Below are 24,666 nucleotides of genomic sequence, written 5' to 3'. Positions count from 1 at the left end.
AACGCAAAAAAACGCGCAGTTAGTATTTTTTTACGTAAATATGTCGAAGAATGATGCTAGTCTGTTAGACAATGTGGCGGCAGCCGTACAACAAAGAGCTTTTTACATTGAAAATTTTTGTGAAAAAACGAAAAATACTTCTGTTGTTGTTTGCATGCTATCCTCATTAAAATATGAAAACCTATAAATGTTTGGGTGGTTTTCGTTAACACACAGTTTTTTCATCTGTGTGATTTGGACAAAGATCAGATCACATGTGAGAAATTCCAAAAGGTTCAGATACTTCTTCATACCACTTCATAGTATATAGGCGCTTTCAGGAGTTCACACAACCAAGCACAGCACAGAAAGTATTGGAGTCTCATCTATGTCGTGCTGTATCCATTTTTGGAGGTTCCGTGGGTTCCTCTGGTTTGATTTGGCTGTTTAAAAACTTTGTCTACTTCAACCGAAATTCATGGTGTTCTGTCTAAACCGTTAGTCCGTAGCAGAAAATGTCGCCCAATTTTCGCTCAGGAAACTTGTCTACAGAAGCATTTGAAACTGCAAAACACAAGCACTAAACACTTCTTATGTGGGCATACACTGCCACCAACTGGTATTTTGCTACAACGTTAATGGAAAAATGACAGCATATAACTCATCCTTGCATTCCGCTCGAATTCCATAAGGTTACTATGAATTTAATACATCTGTAATTTTTCTAGTCATCTAAGTATTGGTAAAGGTTTTTTTTTTTTTTTTTGTCACAGGGATGTGGTTAACAGCACTAAAGAGGCAATGGTGGCCCTGCAGAGAAGAAATCCTGCAGTCCAGCCGTTGCTTGCCATTATACAGGTAGTTAATTGGTTTTATATTAAACTATTAGGGGTGTAACGGTACACAAAAATCTCGGTTCGGTACGTACCTCTGTTTTGAGGTCACGGTTCGGTTCATTTTCGGTACAGTAAGAAAACAAAATGCAAAATATAAATGTACTAGTTGTTTATTACACACCTTTGTGCTTTCAACTATAGGAACATTAGCCTATACAAAGCTAGAATTCTGCTCAAAAAGTAGTGTGTATTTAAAGATAATCCAACAACAATTTGCCTTTCAGACCCCGCGTATTGGTCAGCTTTCTTTCTAAAAGAAAGAAGAAAAAAGAAGTCCTGTGCTAAAGAGAAAAGCAATCCTAATGACAAAGATTTTAACATATATTTTACAAATGAAATGCCTCAATGAATCATTTTTTTTTCTTATGAACGGTTTTCAAAAGCTTAATTAGTGGATTTTCTCAAGTTAAAGCGCCACACAGAAATTAATAAATTTAATTGTGTAAGCAGGATCTGTGTATTATTCTTATTATTTTAGCTAGTTTTAGCTAGCTAGTTTTAGTATTCGTTTTAGCTCATTTCAATTTATTTAAATGGGCTATTTTTTATTTTGTTATGTGTTTATATTTTGCAAATGTATTATTCATTATTATAAATGTAGTATTCATTAGAGGTGCGCGAAATTTCCGATTCTTAGATTATTCGCGATTCGGCCGTGGAAGATTCGAGAACGATTCACAAACATCCAAATTCCGATTATTGAATTATACCAGGTAACGCGGAAATAAAACACAGTCAGCGCGGTCTTCAGGACGCAATGAGGAACGGACCAAGAGTAAATATCATGTTCAACTCATGCCGCTAGATAAAAAAAAAAAAAACAATTAACACCTGACTGCGGCAGCCAGCCGCTACAAACAGCACCCAGTTGCTAGTTGCTACAAATATACGGCAATGGAAGATATCATATATATCTAGAACTACTGTAGATGTGAAATGGCAGACGACGTCCGTGTTAAATCATATACCAAGAACTAGATGCAAAATGGCACTTTCCCGCACTAGAAAACAGGCGCCATCTTAAAGCAGTAGACTTCTCTAGAAGGCTCTGTTGTAGCAAACCTAATTACTTTTTATCTAAAAAAAAAAAAAAAAAAAAATCTGCAAAATCTTGACTTGAATCGATCTTTAAATGATGAAACAGTTTTAAAACTTTCACGTTGAAAGTAGACAGAAGGGAAATTCTGGAATAACAGCAGCAATTTTAACAACTTTAACGTTTGATTCACAACATTAAATTAATTGAGTGTAGTTTAAAACTGCCGATACAGACTGGGGAATTGAGTATATTATTTACTGTTTTTAACGGTTAACTTGATACTGAAATAGTAGTTTGTTTAGCCTGAGAGGATTTTTTAACAATTTTGGAACTAGTGTACAAAAAATTAAAAGTGTGTGTGTGGGGGGGGGGGGGGGGTGATGCCTCAATAATCGATATATAATCGAATCGGAGCCTCTGAATCGTAATCGAATCGTTAGGTGCCCAAAGATTCCCACCTCTAGTATTCATTTATATTGTATATTTTATGTTGTATAACTTTAGTTCCTGTGTGAATATTAGTTCCTACTTGTTTTGTTGTGGTAGGAGGATTTTGTATTGAACACGGGGCCGTGTTGGTTATTATTATAGCAGCGAAGACAGCAGTAAATCAACAAAGACAAGTCAACTGTGCCCCGATCTACCACTCAAGAGATCTGATGGACTCAAAAAGTGGGTTACGATTGCATATTAGTTTGAAAATCGACCGGATCCGCCGTATCTTTACACGAGTGACTTCCGGTCTGCCCAATCCTAGCTACCGGTAGTAGTATTGACGCAGGAGGGTCGCGTCTCGCGTCAAATAATAAACTCTGCCGTTCTTTTCGCGTGCGTCGTGTTGAGTCGCTTCTGGAACGCATCTAACACGCGGCCGGACTGCGACTGGTGTGCATTGGCTGACTGACTTTAACGCCCGCGTTTCACTGCGTTCTCGCGGCGGCTACGTTGTCGCGCCGTTGACGTTTCTGGGTTATACTGTCCTACTGTGTTGGTCCTCATTATTGTAGAGAAGACGGAGTAAATATAATTTACACAAAGAAACTGTAACCCGATGGGCTCACAGCCTCGAAAAGTAAGGGTTACATTACGTCAGAAACTCGTTCGGTACGCCTCCGTTCCGAACCGAGCACCATGTACCGAAACGGTTCAATACAAATACATGTACCGTTACACCCATATAAACTATGGATAAGATAAGATTTCACCATTGTCATATTTCCGTTATTTTAAAGGTGGGTGAAGACGACAGCCTGTTGGAAATCAATAAGAAAATAGCAGGAAAGGTAATTCTTGATCTTAATGTAATCAATAACTCCCTTTTGCTCTTACTCACAGTTCTAGTAAAATGTTTTCATAAACACATTCTTCCACAGTTGGGCTTAAACGTCACACAGATATGTCTAGCCAAGGATCCCAGCGAAGATGAAGTGAGTAAAGCAAAACTCTTCTGACTTCTCATTGTTTAGCGAGTCTGTGCATGCTTTGAACATTCCGTTAGCTGTTTGTTTGCTATACATGTGATCAACCACATCTGAACCGCAAAATCAAATTAGGCGATTGCCCAACTGTGACCCTCTACTCACTCACATGAGATGAAATTGGCTTCACGTTGGAGCTTGGTCTTTGTCTCGGCCATTTATCGTTTTATGTGTTAGTGTGGATCTTTATCAGTTGTCCAAATGGAGGAATAATATTGGTATATTCTTGGGCTGTCAAACGATTAAAATTTTTAATCGAGTTAATCACAGCTTAAAAATTAATTAATCGCAATTCAAACCATCTCTAAAATATGCCATATTTTTCTGTAAATTATTGTTGGAATGGAAAGATAAGATATACATCCAACATACTGTACTGTATTTGTTTATTATAACAATAAATTCACAAGCTGGCATTAACATTATTAACATTACTAACATTCTCTTAAAGGGAGCCACGGTTAGAAAGACTTGTAGGTCTTAAAAGATAAATGTTAATAAAAGTTATACTAATTTTTGGGGCTGTCAAACGATTAAAATTTTTAATCGAGTTAATCACAGCTTAAAAATGAATTAATCGTAATTAGTCGTGATTCAAACCCTCTGTAAAATATGCCTTATTTTTTTGTAAATTATTGTTGGAATGGAAAGATAAGACTGATATATACATTCAACATACTGTACATAAGTACTGTATTTGTTTATTATAACAATAAATCAACAAGATGGCATTAACATTATTAACATTCTGTTAAAGTGATCCATGGATAGAAAGACTTGTAGTTCTTAAAAGATAAATTTTAGTACAAGTTATAGAAATTTTATATTAAAACCCCTCAATGTTTTCGTTTTAATAAAATTTGTAAAATTTTCAATCAAAAAATTAGGGCTGCAGCTATCGAATATTTTAGTAGTCGATTAATCGTTGGACAAGTTAGTTCGAATAATCGAGTAATCGGGTAAGGAACATGAAAAATTAAAATACCTAAGCTGAGCCTCAAACGGTATAATTTTTTTTTTTAAATGAGGATCTGTGTACAACAAAGAACAATGGGGTAACTTACATAGAAAAAGTCTGCTAGCTTAAATGCTATAAAATGCTAAAGTTTTTTTTACAATGCTCTTAAAAGGTTCAGACACATATTCCCACAAAAAAACTTCTAAATATACCTATAAACTAAATTATGAATGCATTAAAAAAACATTAGCTCAAATAAAAACTTAGCTTACGTGTGAAAAGAGGCAGACCAGGCAGTGTATCCGCCCTAATCAATAAAACTAAATGGGAACACTTTCAAAATAAACCATTACAACGCCACTTTAATTAAACGAATACTCGAAGCAAAAAAAAAATAATGCGAATATTTTTTTCTAATCGAATACTCGGGTTAATCGATTAATCGTTGCAGCACTACAAAAAATAAACTAGTAGCTCGCCATTGTTGATGTCAATAATTACACAATGCTCATGGTGCTGAAACCCATAAAATCAGTCGCACCCAAGCGCCAGCAGGGGGCGACAAAACACCAAAAAACACAAGTAACAAGTGGACATGACACTGTGGTGTCATTTTAATCTGTTTGCGCGGGGCATGTGCGTTAAATGCGTCAATTATTTAACGTGATTAATTAAAGAAATTAATTACCGCCCGTTAACGCGATAATTTTGACAGCCCTTCTAATTTTATATTAAAACCCCTCATAATGTTTTTGTTTTGATAAAATTTGTAAAGATTTCAATCAAAAAATAAACTAGTAGCGCGCCATTGTTGACGTCGCCGAGCGGGACGTCACATGGGCTTCCTGCTGTTCTTCCACAGTGTCTTAAACTACGTAAGGTAGTGATTGAAATACACCACAAGGTGTCAATGGTAAGTTTTAAATTAACTTAGAAATCAAGCCAAACAGTGTGTTTTGTCCCTCGACTGATGCCGTAGCTCCCTGTTTGTTTGTTTTTGTTTTTTTTTATAGACTGGGTCTATTGTAATTCACGTTCATTTGAGTGCTGTCTTCACAACGTACGAGACCGCTGATAGTTTGTATATTGAGACTAAATATTGCCATCCTGTGTATTTGCTGAACTAAACGAAATGTTTGAATAGAGTTTGACCAAAGTCTGAGTAAGTTTTATGTGTATTTTGCATAGCTATTTTGATTGGGAATGCCAGTTCTCTTTTGCACTGTTGTTTAACTGTGTGAGAATAGGGCCTCATTAATACAGATTGAAGCACTTTTCTTTTTGTGAACATTATTTTTTTTTTAGAGATATTTTTTTTTTTTTGTGCTTTTTCACTAAATGATACTTATGTTTGTTGTGAAAGAGTTGCCAAAGATTATGCCAATAAATGGCGCGGTCCAACGCCTGCGTCTACTCGCCTTTTGTAATATTCTGATATAGAATTATCCGAGGCACCCTGAAGTGTGCGCGGCGGCAATGTTTACTCACGATGCAGGAGTGAGTTAGAGTTACGGCCTGCCAAAAGCCGTAGGCTGTGTTAATGTTGAAGCTGAATGTGCTAATTAAGAAACAAAGTGGCAGCACGTCGCGTGTGTTATACCTTTGTTAAGAAAAAGCACAAAACAAGACCCCTTTCTCTGCCTCTTAGCTCTGAAGTGCGTCATTGTGAACTGTTTGAGGCAATGCATGAGCGGGTCATTCCGCGCATTCGTTAAATGCGTCAAATATTTTAACGTGATTAATTTTTAAAAAATTAATTACCGCCCGTTAACGCGATAAATTTGACAGAACTCGTATATTCACAATGTTTAACAAAACTATCATTTCTTTATATAGTGCCACACTAATTTTGACCAAGTTCATAACCCAATTTAATTATCTTTTAATATATTTTCCTGTTGATATTAGTTTTAATGTGATTTGATGTGTTCCAGACACAAATTAAATTTTTGCAGGAATTCAGAGGTTCTGTTTCACATAATGTCTATACTTCAACATAAGCAGATAAACCGATGCATGCACAACGGGGCAAATAAGTATTTAGTCAACCACCAACTTTGCAAGTTCTCCTACTTGAAAAGATTAGAGACGCCTGTATTTGTCAACATGGGTAAACTTCAACCATGAGAGACTTAATGAGGGGAAAAAAACAGAAAATCACATTGTTTGATTTTTAAAGAATTTATTTCCAAATTAGAGTGGAAAATAAGTATTTGGTCACCTACAAACAAGCAAGATTTCTAGCTGTGAAAGAGGTCTAACTTCTTCTAACGAGGGTCCACTCGTTACCTGTATTAATGGCACCCGTTTTAACTCATTATCGGTATAAAAGACACCTGTCCACAACTTCAGTCAGTCACACTCCAAACTCCACTATGGCCAAGACCAAAGAGCTGTCGAAAGACACCAGAGACAAAATTGTAGACCTGCACCAGGCTGGGAAGACTGAATCTGCAGTCGGTAAAACGCTTGGTGTAAAGAAATCAACTGTGGGAGCAATTATTAGAAAATGAAAGACATACAAGACCACTGATAATCTCCCTCGATCTGGGGCTCCATGCAAGATGTCACCCGGTGGCGTCAAAATGATAACATGAACGGTAAGCAAAAATCCCAGAACCACACGGGGGGACCTAGTGAATGACCTACAGAGACACAAGTAACAAAGGCTACTTTCAGTAACACAATGCGCCGCCAGGGACTTAAGTCCTGCACTGCCAGACGTGTCCCCCTGCTGAAGAAAGTACACGTCCAGGCCCGTCTGCGGTTCGCTAAAGACCATTTGGATGATCCAGAAGAGGACTGGGAGAATGTGTTATGGTCAGATGAAACCAAAATAGAACTTTTTGGTAGAAACACAGGTTCTCCTGTTTGGAGGAGAAAGAATACTGAATTGCATCCGAAGAACACCCAACTCACTGTGAAGCATGGGGGGTGGAAACATCATGCTTGGGGGCTGTTTTTCTGCAAAGGGACCAGGACGACGGATCTGTGTAAAGGAAAGAATGAATGGGGCCACGTATCAAGAGATTTTGAGTGGAATTCTCCTTCCATCAGCAAGGGCATTGAAGATGAGACATGGCTGGGTCTTTCAGAATGACGATGATCCCAAACACACAGCCAGGGCAACAAAGGAGTGGCTTCGTAAGAAGCATTTCAAGGTCCTGGAGTGGCCTAGCAAGTCTCCAGATCTCAACCCCATAGAAAATCTGTGGAGGGAGTTGAAAGTCCGTGTTGCCCAACGACAGCCCCAAAACATCACTGCTCTAGAGGAGATCTGCATGGAGGAATGGGCCAAAACAACAGCAACAGTGTGTGAAAAGCTTGTGAAAAGTTACAGAAAACGTTTGGCCTCCGTTACTGCCATCAAAGGGTACATAATAAAGTATTGAGATGAACTTTTGGTATTGACCAAATACTTATTTTCCATCATGATTTGCAAATAAATTCTTTAAAAATCGAACAATGTGATTTTCAGTTTTTTCCACATTCTGTCTGTCATATTTGAGGTTTACCCATGTTGAAAATTACAGGCCTCTCTAATATTTTCAAGTGGGAGAACTTGCACAATTAGTGATTGACTAAATACTTATTTGCTCCACTGTATACTAAAGTTTTACTGTTAACTCAATGCAACACACAGCAAATGGTTCACTTTGTGGTGTCACAATTCCACAAACTCGTGTCAGTAAAGTATACATTTGATTGCTGTCTTGTGGTCTGGGAAAAGAGCAAACTGCAGGGAGTGGCAAAAGCCAAATGGAAGCCATTTTACAACAGTCTTTGAGCATTAAACCCTGTGGGTTACTTTCTGCGCTGGCTTGTTAACGTAAACTGATAATTCGGAGTGTTTAAAAAATATTGAATATTGCTGTTAACTAGGACTGCAGCTATCAATTATTTTAGTAGTCGATTAATCTATCAACTAGTTCGAACAATCGAGTTATCAGATTAGGAACATTTAATGCGTGGCAGAATACATTTTAGTATATAAAAAAACAAAGGCTTGCTAAGATTGCACTTTTAAAGGACTATTAAATGTGACCTTTTTTTAATTTTCCAAAGCTCTCAACAAATAGTTCAAAGACATATTCACACAAAAAACATTCACACAAAAACAACTAAATATACCTATGAACTAAATTACAAATGAATTTAAAAAATATATTAGCTCAACCAAGAACTTACAAGAACATATGATCCTTTTGACATCCAACGTAAAAGTTGACTTGTCATTTGTCTCAACATATGCTCGAAATACGACGATTTATGACAGCGTTGCAATTTCATTTAGGGCTGGCTGTAGCTATCGATTATTTTAGTAGTCGATTAATCTATCAACTAGTTAGTTCAAGTAATCGGATTAGGAACATTTAATGCGTTGCAGAATAAATTTTAGGAGATTTTCAAAAGAGCATTAAATATGAATACAAAATAAAATTTACGGGTGTTTCTTTAAACTGCAGAATTGCACTTTCATTTAAAAATAAAATATCTGAGCTTAGCTTCAAATGGTATAAAAAAAATAAATAAATGAGGATCTAAGTACAACAAATGAACAATTGGCTAAAAAGCATAGCAAAAGTCCGCTAGCTTAACTCATTCACTCCTAGCCATTTTCACCAGAGCAAGGCCCTTCGCTCCTGGCCGTTTTACTGGATTTTGACTGATTTTGCTCTGTTGCATTGCTATATAAACATGGAACCCGCCAAAAGAAAGATTAGACTCGACTAGATTAGATTAGAAAATAGCTTAGATTGAGCAATTTTCCAATTTCTGATGAAAAAAAACGGAGAAATTGAGCTTTTTATGAAAGCATACATTTCAAACGTAATTTTGACTTTAACACAGCTATTTTTTGCTTTAGTTACATCCCAAACATCTGAATAATGTTTTCATTTTACAAAATATCATAAAGAACAATACAAATATAGCTCTTGATAGCAAAGTAACAATTTATTTACACTTGACTAACTGAGAGATGACGCTGTTATCGCCGAGATGACGCTGTTGTCCCTGCGTCCGCCGGGTAAACTTTTCCCTCATCGTTGCCTGTCTCATAAAGATGGATTTTTAAATTTTTTTGTCTCTGTGGGGTCTGCTCAGCGAGCCCGCTGCACTGGTGGCCCCAGTCGTTCTGCTCGATCGTCCAGTGCCTGGCATCCAGGGCGTCCTCTCGGTTGTTCTGCTCGGTTGTCTGCCCCCTGGCATTCTTCCGCCAGCGCTCCGACCGTGCCGCCCGGCCGTTCGTTGCTGTTGAATTGGGTTGCGGGTCTTACCAAATGCGCTACTGCCCTCCAGTGGCCAGTTTTATTGGTTTAAAATTGATTTTCAGCTTTGTGCTTTAGAGGTCAGTCGAATCAGGACCCGGTCTTTTATGAAAAAAAGAAAGAAAAGGTAAAAGATGTATTCTTTGGGACACTGAAACAATTAAAAATAGAACATATTTATACGTTTTTGGGAGCAAATGAGTTAAATGCTATAAAATGCTAACTTTTTTTATTATTATTTTTTGCAATGCTCTTAACAAATCGTTCAAACACATGGTTCAACAGAAAATCGGCCAAATATACCTATAAATTAAATTACAAATAAATGAAAATAATGTTAGCTTACGTTGGTCTTAACAGGGAGCAGCTGGATTCACATTAAATGATAATGTTAAATGATTAATATTCACTCCTGCCACTAGAGGGCAGTGTATCCACCCAAATCAATGCAAAACCAAATGCAAACACTTTCAAACCACTACAACGCCACTTTAATGAAACGAGTACTCTCAGCAGCAAAATTTGATTCAACGCTTTTTTTCTAATCGAATTACTCAAGTTAATCGATTAATCGTTGCAGCACTGTTCTTAACCCAAATATTGGCTGCATGTAAACATAACCATCGTCTGTTAAATCTGTACAGGCCCCCAACTGTTATCACACGTTGCGTCACTTGTTTTCTTTTTCCACATTAATAGATTGTGGAAGAGGTGTTGAAGCTGAACGAGGACCCCAGGGTGCACGGCATCTTCCTCCATCTCCCACCTTCTTCGCTTTCCAGCCGATTGCTTGACACGCTCAAACCCGAGAAGGATATAGATGGGTAAATACTAGAGAAATGTTCAAATTCATGCGAAAAGAATTTACGCACATTTATACAGTATATCATTTCCTAACAACACAATGCTAGATTTGCCCAATGGCTAAATAAACTTAGGGAAATCTGATTATAGTTTTGTCTGTTGCTCAGACTGATAAGATGCATGTGGCTTCTCTCCATGTTGTATGATAGGATAACATATTTAAACATGAGTCGTCTGGTACAAGGTAAACTCAACGGTGGCTTTGTGCCGCCTGTCGCAAGCGCTGTAATGGATCTGTTGCAAAAACATGGTAAGTTTATCCTTTGGGAGTAGGAGTTTAACGACTGATTTCAGTTCAGCAGTGTTAACATTTTGCTTTAGACTCTCCTATAGAAGGAAGAACCGTATTAATGATCGGTGCTGAAGGACCCCTTGGTGTGGCCTTGCAGTGCCAACTGGAAAGAAGTGGAATGGCCGCTCTCAGAAGTCATTCCAATTTCAAGAACCTGCAGAGACAGGTCACTTGAGAGCTTTTGTTCCTCAAAAGAATGTGGTTTTATAGCACGTGATGTTAAACATGGTAATCATTTTACCAGGTGATGGAGGCTGATGCCGTTGTCCTACTTGGTGAAGAGGATCTTGACATTCCCTCTACCTGGATCAGGCCAGGGGCTGCAGTGATCCGCTGGCATCCCAACATAGACACAGGTATTGTAAAAAAGTGGGATCCAAGCACTGGGTTGCAGACCAAAAGAAAACTACCGTAGTGGCCCGGATATAAGACTGTTTTTGCATTGAAATAAGACTTAAAAAGAGGGGGTCGGCTATATTCGCGATCTAGACGTTATACCCATTCACGACGCTAGATGGCGCCAGATATTATCGAAGTGATGTTCTGTCATGACAGCTCTCAGCTACTCTCAAGTTTAACCAGTTTGCATTATTTTATTGCAATGTTTTTCCTCATTAAGATTTGTTTCAAGACTACCGTTACAGTTAGACTTCACTTTGATGGTTAATGCAGTTATTGCAATTTTGTTGTTTTATCACAATAGATTGGTTTATTTACATTTCAAAAACCAGAAGCCATTCATTTACAAATGTGATTGCACTTTAGTTTACATATTTAAATGTTGAGATATTAAGATTTGAATGAGGCAAAATAACATGCTTTTTCTCTCAAATATATTGTTATAATCATTTGTTTCGGATGCACTCTAATTATTTTCTGTATAAAAATTAATTTGGTGTTCAAAAAGTCTTTGAGTCTGGAAAAAGAGGGGGTCGTCTTATAATCAGGGCCGTCTTATATTCGGGCCAATACGGTATTTTATCAATCATTAGATTCTGGTTGGGTTGTTTTTATACCATGAATATCTATCTATACCTGTATACACGTTTTATGTATTGAATTGATCACTTAAAGTGCATATAAAATGACAAAAAAATCTTTAATAGCATTATCATTGGAGTTAAAATCCTATTTTGAGACGATTCAACTATATACAACAATTTGTCAAAGCATAGATGACGAGAAATGCGTCTTTAAATCTGCCGTTTAGCTCCTCCTGTCATTGTAGCGCTCTGGTGCCTCCATCTTGGTGATGATGTCAGACAATGACTGATTTTAGCGGATTTAGCATGGAGCGTAATGGAGGAGGAAGTGTTTTTCAGCGATTCTGGTTCAAGTGTGGATTTTTCGAACTATATTGTCGACACATAATGTGGAGTATGTGACATACAGCCATTATGTTTGCGTCATATTTGGAGGAGAAGGAAGATTCAGAACTAGAAAAAGGAGTTCATGAGTATGTGCACTATAAGTTGTCCTATGGTGTTTGCAGCCTGCATGTGCAAAATAGAATTTATTTTGCTGCACACTAGAGGGCAACATTTGTTGCTTTATTAGACCAAATGGTGAAAAGGCAAAATGGCAGCCAGAAAGACAAATAGAAGTACCGGTAACCGAAAGTCAAATACTTTTTACCAAATTCAAATTCCTGCTTATTGGTTGTGGTTAATGCAAATCAAAAGGATTAGGAAATAACTGTAATCAAACTTTGCCAGCAAACGAAAAATTAAATAAACCGTTCTGTAGCATTTGGTCAATAAGTGCAAAATGATGAGTATCTTCTCAATCCACTGAGAGATGTACAGTATGTTTACCTGTCTTAGTTTAGCTTGAAGTCAGATTCCTTAGCCAGCAAATGTGTGGCAGAAATAACACTAACAACCAGTTACATTTCATTACATTCAATTTGTTTATTTTCAGATGATTCTGGGGTGTCCTCAAAGTCCGACTTGGCGTATCTCACTGCAGCGTACAGAATACAGGTAAAGCCATTTCGTCAAGGTTGAGCGTTGTATTCTTACTTGATGGTGGCTTTTTGTTTTTCGTACCAGAATGTGGTGCACAGCAGCAGTCAGAAGCTCCAGGAGCAGCAGTATCGACCCTGGCGACTTCGCAGCCTCAAACTCCAGCCTCTGACACCTGTACCAAGGTACAATGGGGCAAATAAGTATTTAGTCAACCACCAATTGTGCAAGTTCTCCTACTTGAAAAGATTAGAGAGGTCTGTAATTGTCAACATGGGTAAACCTCAACCATGAGAGACAGAATGTGGGGAAAAAAAAAACAGAAAATCACATTGTTTGATTTTTCAAGAATTTATTTCCAAATTAGAGTGGAAAATAAGTATTTGGTCACCTACAAACAAGCAAGACTTCTGGCTGTCAAAGAGGTCTAACTTCTTCTAATGAGGTCTAACGAGGCTCCACTCGTTACCTGTATTAATCGCACCTGTTCTAACTCATTATCAGTATAAAAGACACCTGTCCACAGGCTTCAGTCAGTCACCCTCCAAACTCCACTATGGCCAAGACCAAAGAGCTGTCGAAGGAAACCAGAGACAAAATTGTAGACCTGCACCAGGCTGGGAAGACTAAATCTGCAATAGGTAAAACGCTCGGTGTAAAGAAATCAACTTTGGGAGCAATTATTAGAAAATGGAAGACATACAAGACCACTGATAATCTCCCTCGATCTGGGGCTCCATGCAAGATCTCACCCCGTGGCGTCAAAATGATAACAAGAACGGTGAGCGAAAATCCAAGAACCACACGGGGGGACCTAGTGAATGACCTACAGAGAGCTGGGATCACAGTAACAAAGGCTACTATCAGTAACACAATACGCCGCCATGGACTCAAATCCTGCACTGCCGGACGTGTCCCCCTGCTGAAGCCAGTACACGTCCAGGCCCGTCTGCTGTTCGCTAGAGAGCATTTGGATGATCCAGAAGAGGACTGGGTGAATGTGTTATGGTCAAATGAAACCTAAAATAGGAAAATTTTGGTAGAAACACAGGTTCTCGTGTTTGGAGGAGAAAGAATACTGAATTGCATCCGAAGAACACCATACCCACTGTGTAGCATGGGGGTGGAAACATCATGCTTTGGGGCTTTTTTTCTGCAAAGGTACCAGGACGACTGATCTGTGTAAAGGAAAGAATGAATGGGGCCAAGTATCGAGAGATTTTGAGTGAAGAGTTACAGAAAACGTTTGGCCTCCGTTATTGCCAACAAAGGGTACATAACAAAGTATTGAGATGAACTTTTGGTATTGACCAAATACTTATTTTCCACCATGATTTGCAAAAACATTCTTTAAAACTCAAACTGTGATTTTCAGTTTATTTTTTCCACAGTGTCTCTCATGGTTGAGGTTTACCCATGTTGACAATTACAGGCCTCTTTAATATTTTCAGTGGGAGAACTTGCACAATTAGTGGTTGACTAAATACTTATTTGTCCCACTGTACATGATGAGCTTTTTTTTAAGGGGAATTACTCCCTGTAGAATTAAATTACCGGTATTTGAATGTTTAACTTGTCTTTGATGTTTGGCAGTGACATCGAGATTTCTCGAGCTCAGACACCCAAAGCGGTGGAGCTGCTGGCGGAGGAGATTGGTCTGTTGCCAGAAGAGCTTGAAGCTTACGGCAGGAGCAAAGCAAAGGTTCGCCTATCCTTGTTAGACCGCCTTCAAGCACAGCCTGACGGCAAATATGTCCTGGTGGCAGGGTGAGCTTTTCTCAGAATTTTCGATCCTCTTGAAAGTCGCAAAATGAGAAGCTGAAGATGTCTGTTTTCGTTAGTATAACTCCGACCCCGCTTGGCGAAGGGAAGAGCACCGTGACCATCGGCTTAGTCCAGGCCCTGTCTGCTCACCTAAAGCTCAACTCTTTCGCATGTTTACGACAACCGTCTCAGGGACCCACCTTTGGGGTTAAAGGTAAGGTCAAGACTAGGGGTGGGAACCTCTGGGTAGCTCACGATACAATTTGTGATACAAGGCTCACGATAACGATCTCACGATATGGCTATACAACAATTATTGATACATTGGTCAGGAAATTAATGATTTTTGGTCACTTCCTGTTGATTTTTGGGGCATTTCTGGGTCACGTCCTGTTGATTTTGGGTTACTAAACAAGGAATGACCCAGGGAATGTCCCCAAAAGAATACTAAGTGTCTCAAGGTAAACAGGAAGTGACCTGTAAATGCCCCCAAAACCAAAACATGGTCGTGGTGAGTGCCACTGACAGCGCTAGATGTCCAATCCATTTTGACTGTCAAAAAAACTCTGCGTCTAGAACTATCATTGGCAGCCAATGAGCCAGGGCTGTCTCAAACGATTATTTTTCTCCCAATTAGTATGCAGACTTTTTTAATCTTGCAATTACATTTTTTGTTGACTATTATCAATTCACAAAATATTTTTGGAACACTTAAATTCTTTATTAAAGTCCAAATAAACACATGAATAATAATAAAAATGATAAATCGCAAACAATGAGGTCAAACGCTGATGGCATTTTTGTAAAACTGATTTTAAAGCACAAGATTTAGGGTTGTTCCGATCATGTTTTTTTTGCTCCCGATCCCAATCGTTTTAGTTTGAGTATCTGCCGATCCCGATATTTCCCGATCAGATTGCTTTTTTTTTTTTTTTGCTCCCGATTCAATTCCAATCATTCCCGATAATTTTTCCCGATAATATACATTTTGGCAATGCATTAAGAAAACAATGAATAAAACTCGGACGAATATATACATTCAACATACAGTACATAAGTACTGTATTTGTTTATTATGACAATAAATCCTCAAGATGGCATTTACATTATTAACATTCTTTCTGTGAGAGGGATCCACGGATAGAAACACTTGTGACTTTGTATATTGTGACTAAATATTGCCATCTAGTGTATTTGTTGAGCTTTCAGTAAATGATACTATAGCCATTTAACTTCTGCCCAAATGCATGATGGGAAATGCAACCATGACTGTGTGTCGTGGTACCAATTGATATATCTTCTCTGCGTTGGGAAATAACATAGGGTGTTAAGAAAAAGATCAACTACTACCTTTCTTCCGATTGTAAGGCTTTAGCCATTTAAAAAAAAGGCTCCATAGGCTGCCAAAATTCACTCTACTCATTTTACGCTGCCTTTTAGCTCTATATACTGTATGGGTAAAACGTCGCCATTATAGATTGAACGCGACAATGCGTGAGTGGGTCGTGCAGCGCATGCATTAATTGCGTAAAATATTGTAACGTGATAAATGTAAGAAAATATTAATTCTCGTCGTTAACGCGATAAATTTGATAACCCTACCTTAAGCTTAATCTAAAGACTCTGGAAGAGTAACACATTATGTCTAACATTAAATACAATTAGAAAACGATTTAGCAAAAAAATATATATATAATTAAAAAACACATGTCCGATATTTTTTTGCCGATTCCGATACTTTGAAAATGACGTGATCGGACCCGATCGATCGGCATCCCGATCGATCGGGACATCTCTAACAAGATTCTTTTAATATTGTTGATTTTAACGGAGGAAGCAACGCGCTACATAAAGTACGTAGCTGCTTATTCAGGCTACATTAGCCCGACTTTAGCCCCTAATACTCTGCCGTACGACCCACATAAAGGCAACTTCAATCAAAAAATGTCGTTATATGGACTCACGATCCGCCAGCTTATTGTTTCCTGTCGTCTTCCAAAATTATACCTGGGTGACGGCGCTTTAGGTGTTTATTCAAAGTCGACGTGCTGCCGTGGTATGCAAGCTTGGCATTGCAGGGACTGCACACGACAGTGTATTCTCCTTTATTTCGTTGAAATAAGTCCGTGCTTTGGTCAACCTGGTATGTTTTTTTTAGGGGGGCTTTGTGCCGCTTTTCCCGCTTGAATCCAGAGCGTCTGCCATTTTCAACCTTTCACGCATATATATTTTTAACCCTTTTTTAACCGTCGGCGGGATGGTGTGCTCGTCGACGCATTTACGTCATCGATGGCATCGACTACGTCGACTAGTCAGGACAGCTCTACAATGAGCTATCATGCCATTTAGTTATTCATCCTTCTGTGAATTGGAATGGGTGTATCACAAGTAGACGTTCATTCCATTTGAAGTTGGAGGGTTAATGTTCATTCGCTGCAAACCCTCCCATTTCAAACGGGTTGGACATCTGTGGCTGTCAGTGGCAGCCAATGCCAGGCAATGAATTAATTTAGGGCCATTTTAAGTAATTTCCTAATGATTTTTGGTCACTTCCTTTTCCTTTCGGGGCATTTATGGTCCACTTCCTGTTGATTTTAGGTTACTGAAAAGGAAGTGATTCAAGAATGTTTCCGAATGATGAGGAAGTGACCAGTGCTAATGGCAGTGGCGCTATTTGTGAAAAGGGGGCGTTAAACCGAGGCTTATTGAACCTTTTAGTTTTCAAATGTGTTTGTGTGTCATTGTGCTGTTTAGCCGCAGGGTAGTGCATTATAATACACGGGCTCTTTTATTTCCAATACAAAAACTCCAACACACACTGTAGGTGAAATAGAATGCCGTCTTTGTAGTAGCCTAGTAATAATATGTAAACTATCCAGCATGTGTAAGTGGCGTGTGTACTGCCATTGTGCACGCCTTGTATGGAAAAAACTCGCAGGCATGACAAATTTAGACTGAAACGGCTGTTTTTGGATGGGAAAAACTGAAAAGAGCTTAACTCCTTTGCTCCCAAAAACGTTTAAATACATTCTATTTTTAATTGTTTCAGTGTCCCAAAGACGAATTTATACGTCTTTTAGGTTTTTTTTCCCCCAAAAAAGACATCTCTGGGTCGTGATTCAATTTAGCTCCAAAGCACAAAGCTGAAAATCCATTTTAAAGCAATAAAACTGGCCACTGGAGGGCAGTAGCGCATTTGGTAAGACCCACAACCCTATTCAACGGCAACGTCTGTTTCTGTTTGTTTTTTTTCCACATTCTGTCTCTCATGGTTGAGGTTTACCCATGTTGCCAATTACAGGTCTCTCTAATCTTTACAAGTAAGAGAACTTGCACGATTGGTGGTTGACTAAATACTTATTTGCCCCACTGTGTATATATACTGTATATATTTAAAGAAAAATAATTAATAAGTTTGAAATTATTGTCTACATTATCCAAAATAATGACGATATTCATTTGGTATGTGCACACCAGTTATTAAAGGGAACCCTGGACTAATAGACTTATAGGCTCTAATAAGCCACAATTGTTCCCTTTTACGAAATATGTTATCAGAAACACATTAAATATTGCCATTCATTTAAAAATCTATAATATTTACTACATGTTTTGACCTACGGAGGGGGCCATTTTTTATGCGCGCATTGTAGGCTCGGTGTGATGACGTAGTTTGTCACTGTCACTAGACGAATACTACCGGTTTACTGCAGTTCTTTCTACGCGGCGAGAAGTCGAACACGTGCGCACACCGGTTAAAAGTAAGCTTGAGAACAATAAACCGATACGACCGGATATCCGGTTTTACAGGTGAGAGATACAGATGTATCTATAGTAAAGTTACCATTCGACAGTAATTAGCCATTAAATATTCAATGAACCGATAGTAGAGATAGAATTCGGCTATAGCGAGCACAAGAATCAGCTTCTAATGTCTAGTTCAATGCATTGCTTATTTTGATAATAATTTAGCTTTTACTTTACGAGACCGCATGCATGATATAATATGGACAAGCACTACACACGGTCGTGGTTGCCTCAACTTCCCATGCATTTCGGCAGAACCGCTACTAGTCGCCGTCATTACCCGATCGTCACGGGCATGTCATAACAACGCGAGAGCTAACGAAAGCACTGTAACGCACGCTCCGTAGCATTTTCTTCACAGCCCAAAACGAAACTAGTGTGGCAACGAAGCAACATGCTAAAACAATGGACAGTTTGCGCACCACGCCAGCGATGTGCAGCGATTGATTTTCAACGGACCCAGGAAAACAAAAGTTGGACTTTGAAGTGACGAAGGCAGCCAGATCTGTTCGCATGGGACAGAGCTAGTGAGAAGTGTGGAGCGGTACAGAGATCGTGAGTTTTTACCCCTGAAAAATAACCCAGTACAACGTGGGAAAGGGCGGCATATTGTTTACACGAAACGCAGTCTACTTAAACATGAACATGTGGATTAGTTGATCTTCCTCAAGAAAAATCTGCCCTTCAAAAAAGATATGGACAGTGATGAGGAATAAAAAAATGAAGCACAGGCATGAGTGAATGACTTTGCTGTGTATTAGGTTAAAGTAATGATTATTGACCAGGTCTGTCTAAAATGCCATGTTTTTATTCCCCCAATTATACAAGTCATAAAGCATAATTTATTATTTATTTATGATAACACTAGCAGGTTTAATTCTTTTTTTTTTTCTAGAGCTGCTGCATATAATTCATATTTTTTGTTTGTAAGATGTTTACGTTGAAAGTTTGCACTTAAATTACTTAACTATTGTGTTAAAAACACCAGAAAATACATTAATTGAATTACTGCAGTTTTATTTTATTATCAATCCCATCCAACAAAATGACGGTCATATAGTAAGCCTTTTTTTTTTTTTCATAAAAACAAAACATAACATTGGTATGAAATTTTGTTGTTTAATTTTGCTATTTTAGAAATGTGGTATTTTTATATGTTTAAAATACCGTGCAAACACACACAACAAATATTTACTATCGTATCGTTTTCACTCTATCGAACCGTATCGTTCTTACACTGTATCAAATCGTATCGAATCGCTCGGCCTTAAAAATGTATCGTTTTTTTAATCGAATCGTAACCTGTGTATCTAGATACATATCGAATCGGCTTCATGCCAGGGATTCCAAATCCTAGTTAAAAGCGGCAACTACTTACTATTTGAGTTTTTCTCGAGTCTTTAATTACCTTTTCATTGCCTCAAAGTAGTTTTATTGCATGTGTTTCCCTCTCATACTTTTAAGCATTGTGTTTTGTTGTGGTAGCTTTAAAGCAGATTGTTGATCTGTTGACAAAATTAGTCGCATAGCATATTTAAACCGCCCTTATTTGATATTACTACGTTTAAGTGTTTTCTTAAGGCATCTTCAGTATGTTCTGTCTGTATGCATCGAAACAAATCAAGCTGAAAGCGCACGGTAGTCCTTTGGGGTCAAATTCACCTCTTGTAGACGTTTCGCCAGTGTAGCATATTTTGGCAGAACACAGCTACTCTCGTCTCGTCTCATCCCGTCTTTCCTGTTCATTTTGCTTTTGCTGCTCGTTTTGTGAAATATCGACAGTGCTGTCATGCTCATTGATGTTCCTCTCTGGTTCAGATTGAAAGGATTGAACAGATGACATGTTTATGTCGCTAGAGTTATCATACTCTGGGAGCCCGGCAGCTTAACCATGTGACGTCACCGCCCTGCGACATCAATATTGGCGACCTACTAGTTAAACTAATTTTACAAATTGCATAAAAAAGGAAAACATCAAAAGGGGTTTCAATATCAAATTATTTTAACTCATCATAAGGTTTTTCTTTTAAGAACTACAAGCCTTTCTATCTGTGGATCCCTTTCATGTGGTTAATGTTTTGTTTTTTTTGTTAACCAAAATATTCACTTAGCCTAAACAAAAGTTTGATAACGATTCAAATAATCATGTTATTTCAATTTTATATTATTTACTCTAATTTCAACGACTGGTATCATCTGATGTAAAAACAAAAAGGCATTGTTGTGTTTCGGACAAAACACTCCACAGTCATTTGCCAGTTGGGACCGTATCAAGTTTTTGTTTCTCATGTCAGCATGATGCTATCATTTCTTATACTAATGCCTTTTGCGTCATGCAAGGGACAGTTCATTCAGAGTCCAGCGCGCAGTATTACTCCTTTGTGTTCTTGTCTCTTGTCTGCCTCTGACTGTGCTACTCCTTCTTTGTGTCTAGGGGGAGCTGCAGGAGGTGGCTATGCCCAGGTCATCCCAATGGAGGAGGTAAGACGCAGCCTAGTGCTTGCCTTAAAAACGAAAGAACTTGAAAAGATTGTGAACGAATCATCTTCAAAGTTCTAGTCATTCAACTAAGATAATCTAGAAGCAGTTCAGCCAAGAGAAACGATGCAAAATAAAGAAAATGGACTGTTCAAATTAAATGAAAAAAATATACACCGTAATTTTGGGACTATAAGCCGCTACTTTTTTCCTTAATTTTGAATACTGCTGCTTATCGTCCAGTGCGGCGTATTTGTTGATTTATTTAGGTTAATAGGTAACACTTTTTTTTTTTTTTGCCGAGGCATCATAAGTCTTGTCAAAATACTGCCATAATTATGACATGACACTACACTGGGAAAAAAAAAACTGGTAGATTTACTTGATAAAATCATTGTAACAATTTGCAGTTACTTTTATTAAGTAAATTATACTGCTTGTGAACTGAACTTAATGTTGCAAGCAGTAAAATAACTGGTGGATATACTTGATAAAATCATTGTAGCAATTTGCACTTTTATGAAGTAAATTTTACTGCTTGTAAACTGAATTTAATATTGCAAGCAGTAAAATTCACTTCATAAAAGTAAGTACAAATTGTTACAATGATTTTATCAAGTAAATCCACCAGTTATTTTTTTCACTGTATCATGGGCATTACTGAATGCTTATGTCATTAAGTGTCATCCGGCAAATTATGTCACTAACTCCATTTATGTCCAGTTTGGATCTTTTACATCCATTCAAAAGTGAGATAATTTGCCGGATAAAACTAAATAACTGTTATAAGCATTTGTTAATCCTCATGACAGTGTCATGTCATAATTATGTCTAATTGTCTAATGACAGTCTTATGGCGCCACTGTCAAATAAAGTGTTACCAAATACCGTAACTAGCAATTAATTAAAGAGCAGGAACAGTATCTGAAGAAATGGTTATCACAGAATAGGAATTTTGGTTGTTATTTACGCCTGTAGCGCTGCAATGCATGCTAGGATGCATGTTGGACAAAAACAGCGTTGACAGCAGGTGGCAGTAGAGGTTGACTGTCTGCCCAATAGACCAGTGATAGACAAATTAAGTTTCTTAAGGCAATGAAGCAGTTCATGTTGGTTCATTTGGTCTTACGACAGTTGCATGATGCCGCTGTCAAATGAAGTGTTCCGGTTAATATTTCTTGGTGTAAATAATAAATATCGCATAATACAGCGAGGACAGATGTGGCAAATAGTCCAGTGCAGCTTATCTATGAACAAATGCCGTTTTCGTGTCAAATTTGGTGGGTGGCGGCTTAGTCAGGTGCGCCTTATTGTCCGAAAATTATGGTACATAGTAATGCTGTCTGCTAACATGTTAATAAAGGAGTTAACGCAAACCACCTTTAAGGCTGTCAATCCTGTGTCGGGCGCAAAGTCACTTTGGCTTTTTTAGCCCAAAATGTGGCACTCTGAGGTGGATTTTGAAATTTATTATCATTTATTGAGCTGCAATGCGGAGATGGACTGTGAATTAACTTGTGGATGAAAGATGTGGATGTTTTTAGAGCATCACGAGAACTTCCAACACGCGGGCTCCGGGCGGTTTGCGCTCCACGCACGGGGAAAATGAGTGTTTAATTCATCTTTACAAAAGTAGCCAAACTCTTGTTTCTAATAAGGCTTAAATTTAAATTATGCAAGGTAAGCACATCTGTCAATTATACCCCTTTCCCACTGGCCAAAAAACCCATGTCAACCCACTAACAATCAGCTTTTGGCGGCAGTGGGAAAGGTGCAGCGACCCGACTCGACCCGTGTCAATCAACCCGCCAAGCGACCCGCGTTAAAATCACCTCGGCTCTGATCGTCATGCAGTGTGAAAGCAAAACCCCGGGTCAACAGTCAACACCCTAATCTACGTGATGACGTAGGCTCTTACGTGATGCGTCATAACAACGTGCCAGTCGCCGCCCATTTAACACGCCCCACAACTGTAGTTACGTCGATGCTAACAACAAAGCTAGTAGAAGAAGAAGAATTCACGTCGCCTACGTTGCCTCAGCACAAGCAGAGTGTTGATCCTTTGCTGCATTTCGCCCATTTTGAGGGCAGTAAAAAGCACGAAAACAGAACACAAATGGAAAGGAGGCTTCCATGTTGCTCTGCATTGTTTACTTCCTTGAACTGAATGAATTCGGTCGCACTTGTAGACGTTCATCTTACGTGGTGATGTCACGTAACTTCACGCACGGCTGAGGAGGGGTGGGAGGTTAGACAGGTGAAAAAAAAAAAAAGACGTCTTTTTTTTTTTGTCAAGGGGAAAGGTGCCAAATGCCAATTGCTAGTGGGTTGCATCGTCTTGGAAAAAACGCACGTTGACCCACTAGTTTCAGTGGGAAAGGGGCATTACTGTGCTAATGGGTATACATTGAAAGCTTGAACTATATAATCATTTTTGCATTTAAAAAAATGAAAACAAAATGCGATTAATTGCAAGTTAACTATGGACTGCGTGCTTTTAATCGCTTGACGGCACTAGTATTAAATTTTGACAAAATAATAGGACAGAAATCAAAGATTTTTTTTGTTTATATGATATAAACAAACCTAAATAAACCTTTTTGTAATATTATTACAAAAAGGTGAGTTAAGCATGAGTTAACTATGCAAAAACGCGATTAAAATTTTCAATCACCCGACAGCATTAATACATAGTAGGCCTGCACAATATATCGTTTGAACATCGCCATTGCAATGTGCGCGCATGTGCAATAGACCCATTGCAGGACGGGAGATTTTTTTTTTTTTCTCTTTTTTTTAATGTAAAATTTTGTCCATAAGTGCAGCAAGTGTGCAGACATGGCTTCCTGGATCCCTTTTATATTCACCAATCTTCATTGTTCACAGAACTCTCTTAGCCTGGATTAAACGGTATTATATGAAGACTAGGGATGTCCCAATCGCATATTTTTGCATCCAAGTCACCCGATTTTGAGAATCTGCCAATTCCAAGTCCCGATCCGATACCGAAAAAAAAAAGTTTTTTTTTTGGTTTTTTTTGTTGCTTTGACGCTCAAGCTGCCGAGAACAGCCTCTCACTTACACAATGAATGAGTTGCTACAGCACGCCTTAGACTGAGTACCAAGTTTAACGATGATTAACACATTTGTGTCTTTGAGCTATTCAAGTCATCTGGTAAAATTCATTTAGTTTAAATATCGCAGTATGCAGTGGGGCAAATAAGTATTTAGTCAACCACTAATTGTGCAAGTTCTCCCACTTGAAAATATCAGCGAGTCCTGTAATTGTCAACATGGGTAAACCTCAACCATGAGAGACAATGTGGAAAAAAAAAAAAAACTGAAAATCACATTGTTTGATTTTTAAAGAATGTATTTGCAAATCATGGTGGAAAATAAGTATTTGGTCAATACCAAAAGTTCATCTCAATACTTTGTTATGTACCCTTTGTTGGCAATAACGGAGGCCAAAAGCTCATCTCAATACTTTGTTATGTACCCTTTGTTGGCAATAACGGAGGCCAAACGTTTTCTGTAACTCTTCACAAGCTTTTCACACACTGTTGCTGGTATTTTGGCCCATTCCTCCATGCGGATCTCCTCTAGAGCAGTGATGTTTTGGGGCTGTCGTTGAGCAACACGGACTTTCAATTCCCTCCGCTGATTTTCTATGGGGTTGAGACCTGGAGACTGGCTAGGCCACTCCAGGATCTTGAAATGCTTCTTACGAAGCCACTCCTTTGTTGCCCTGGCTGTGTGTTTGGGATCATTGTCATGCTGAAAGACCCAGCCACATCTCATCTTCAATGCCCTTGCTGATGGAAGGAGAATTTCACTCAAAATCTCTCGATACATGGCCCCATTCATTCTTTCCTTT

General features: G+C 38.4%; 1 protein-coding gene across 3 annotated transcripts in view; it reads left to right on the top strand.

The window, feature by feature from the left end:
* mthfd1l (methylenetetrahydrofolate dehydrogenase (NADP+ dependent) 1 like) overlaps positions 1 to 24,666 on the top strand; it is a 92,638-nt gene that overhangs the window by 4,463 nt on the left and 63,509 nt on the right. For all 3 annotated transcript variants that reach the window (XR_009061550.1, XM_057823480.1, XM_057823479.1), the window contains exons 2-13: positions 753 to 837; positions 3,147 to 3,197; positions 3,288 to 3,341; positions 10,320 to 10,444; positions 10,634 to 10,734; positions 10,806 to 10,942; positions 11,021 to 11,132; positions 12,697 to 12,758; positions 12,828 to 12,925; positions 14,334 to 14,507; positions 14,582 to 14,718; positions 20,746 to 20,792. Coding sequence is in view for 2 of the 3 variants with exons in the window: in XM_057823480.1 (XP_057679463.1) it covers positions 753 to 837; positions 3,147 to 3,197; positions 3,288 to 3,341; positions 10,320 to 10,444; positions 10,634 to 10,734; positions 10,806 to 10,942; positions 11,021 to 11,132; positions 12,697 to 12,758; positions 12,828 to 12,925; positions 14,334 to 14,507; positions 14,582 to 14,718; positions 20,746 to 20,792 (1,183 nt within the window). In the remaining variant the exon portion in view is untranslated. The remainder of the gene's footprint in view (positions 1 to 752; positions 838 to 3,146; positions 3,198 to 3,287; positions 3,342 to 10,319; positions 10,445 to 10,633; positions 10,735 to 10,805; positions 10,943 to 11,020; positions 11,133 to 12,696; positions 12,759 to 12,827; positions 12,926 to 14,333; positions 14,508 to 14,581; positions 14,719 to 20,745; positions 20,793 to 24,666) is intronic.

The sequence above is a fragment of the Corythoichthys intestinalis genome, chromosome 19, assembly GCF_030265065.1.
Source record: "Corythoichthys intestinalis isolate RoL2023-P3 chromosome 19, ASM3026506v1, whole genome shotgun sequence".
NCBI lineage: Eukaryota > Metazoa > Chordata > Actinopteri > Syngnathiformes > Syngnathidae > Corythoichthys > Corythoichthys intestinalis.
This window is presented reverse-complemented; position numbering and strand designations above follow the sequence as displayed.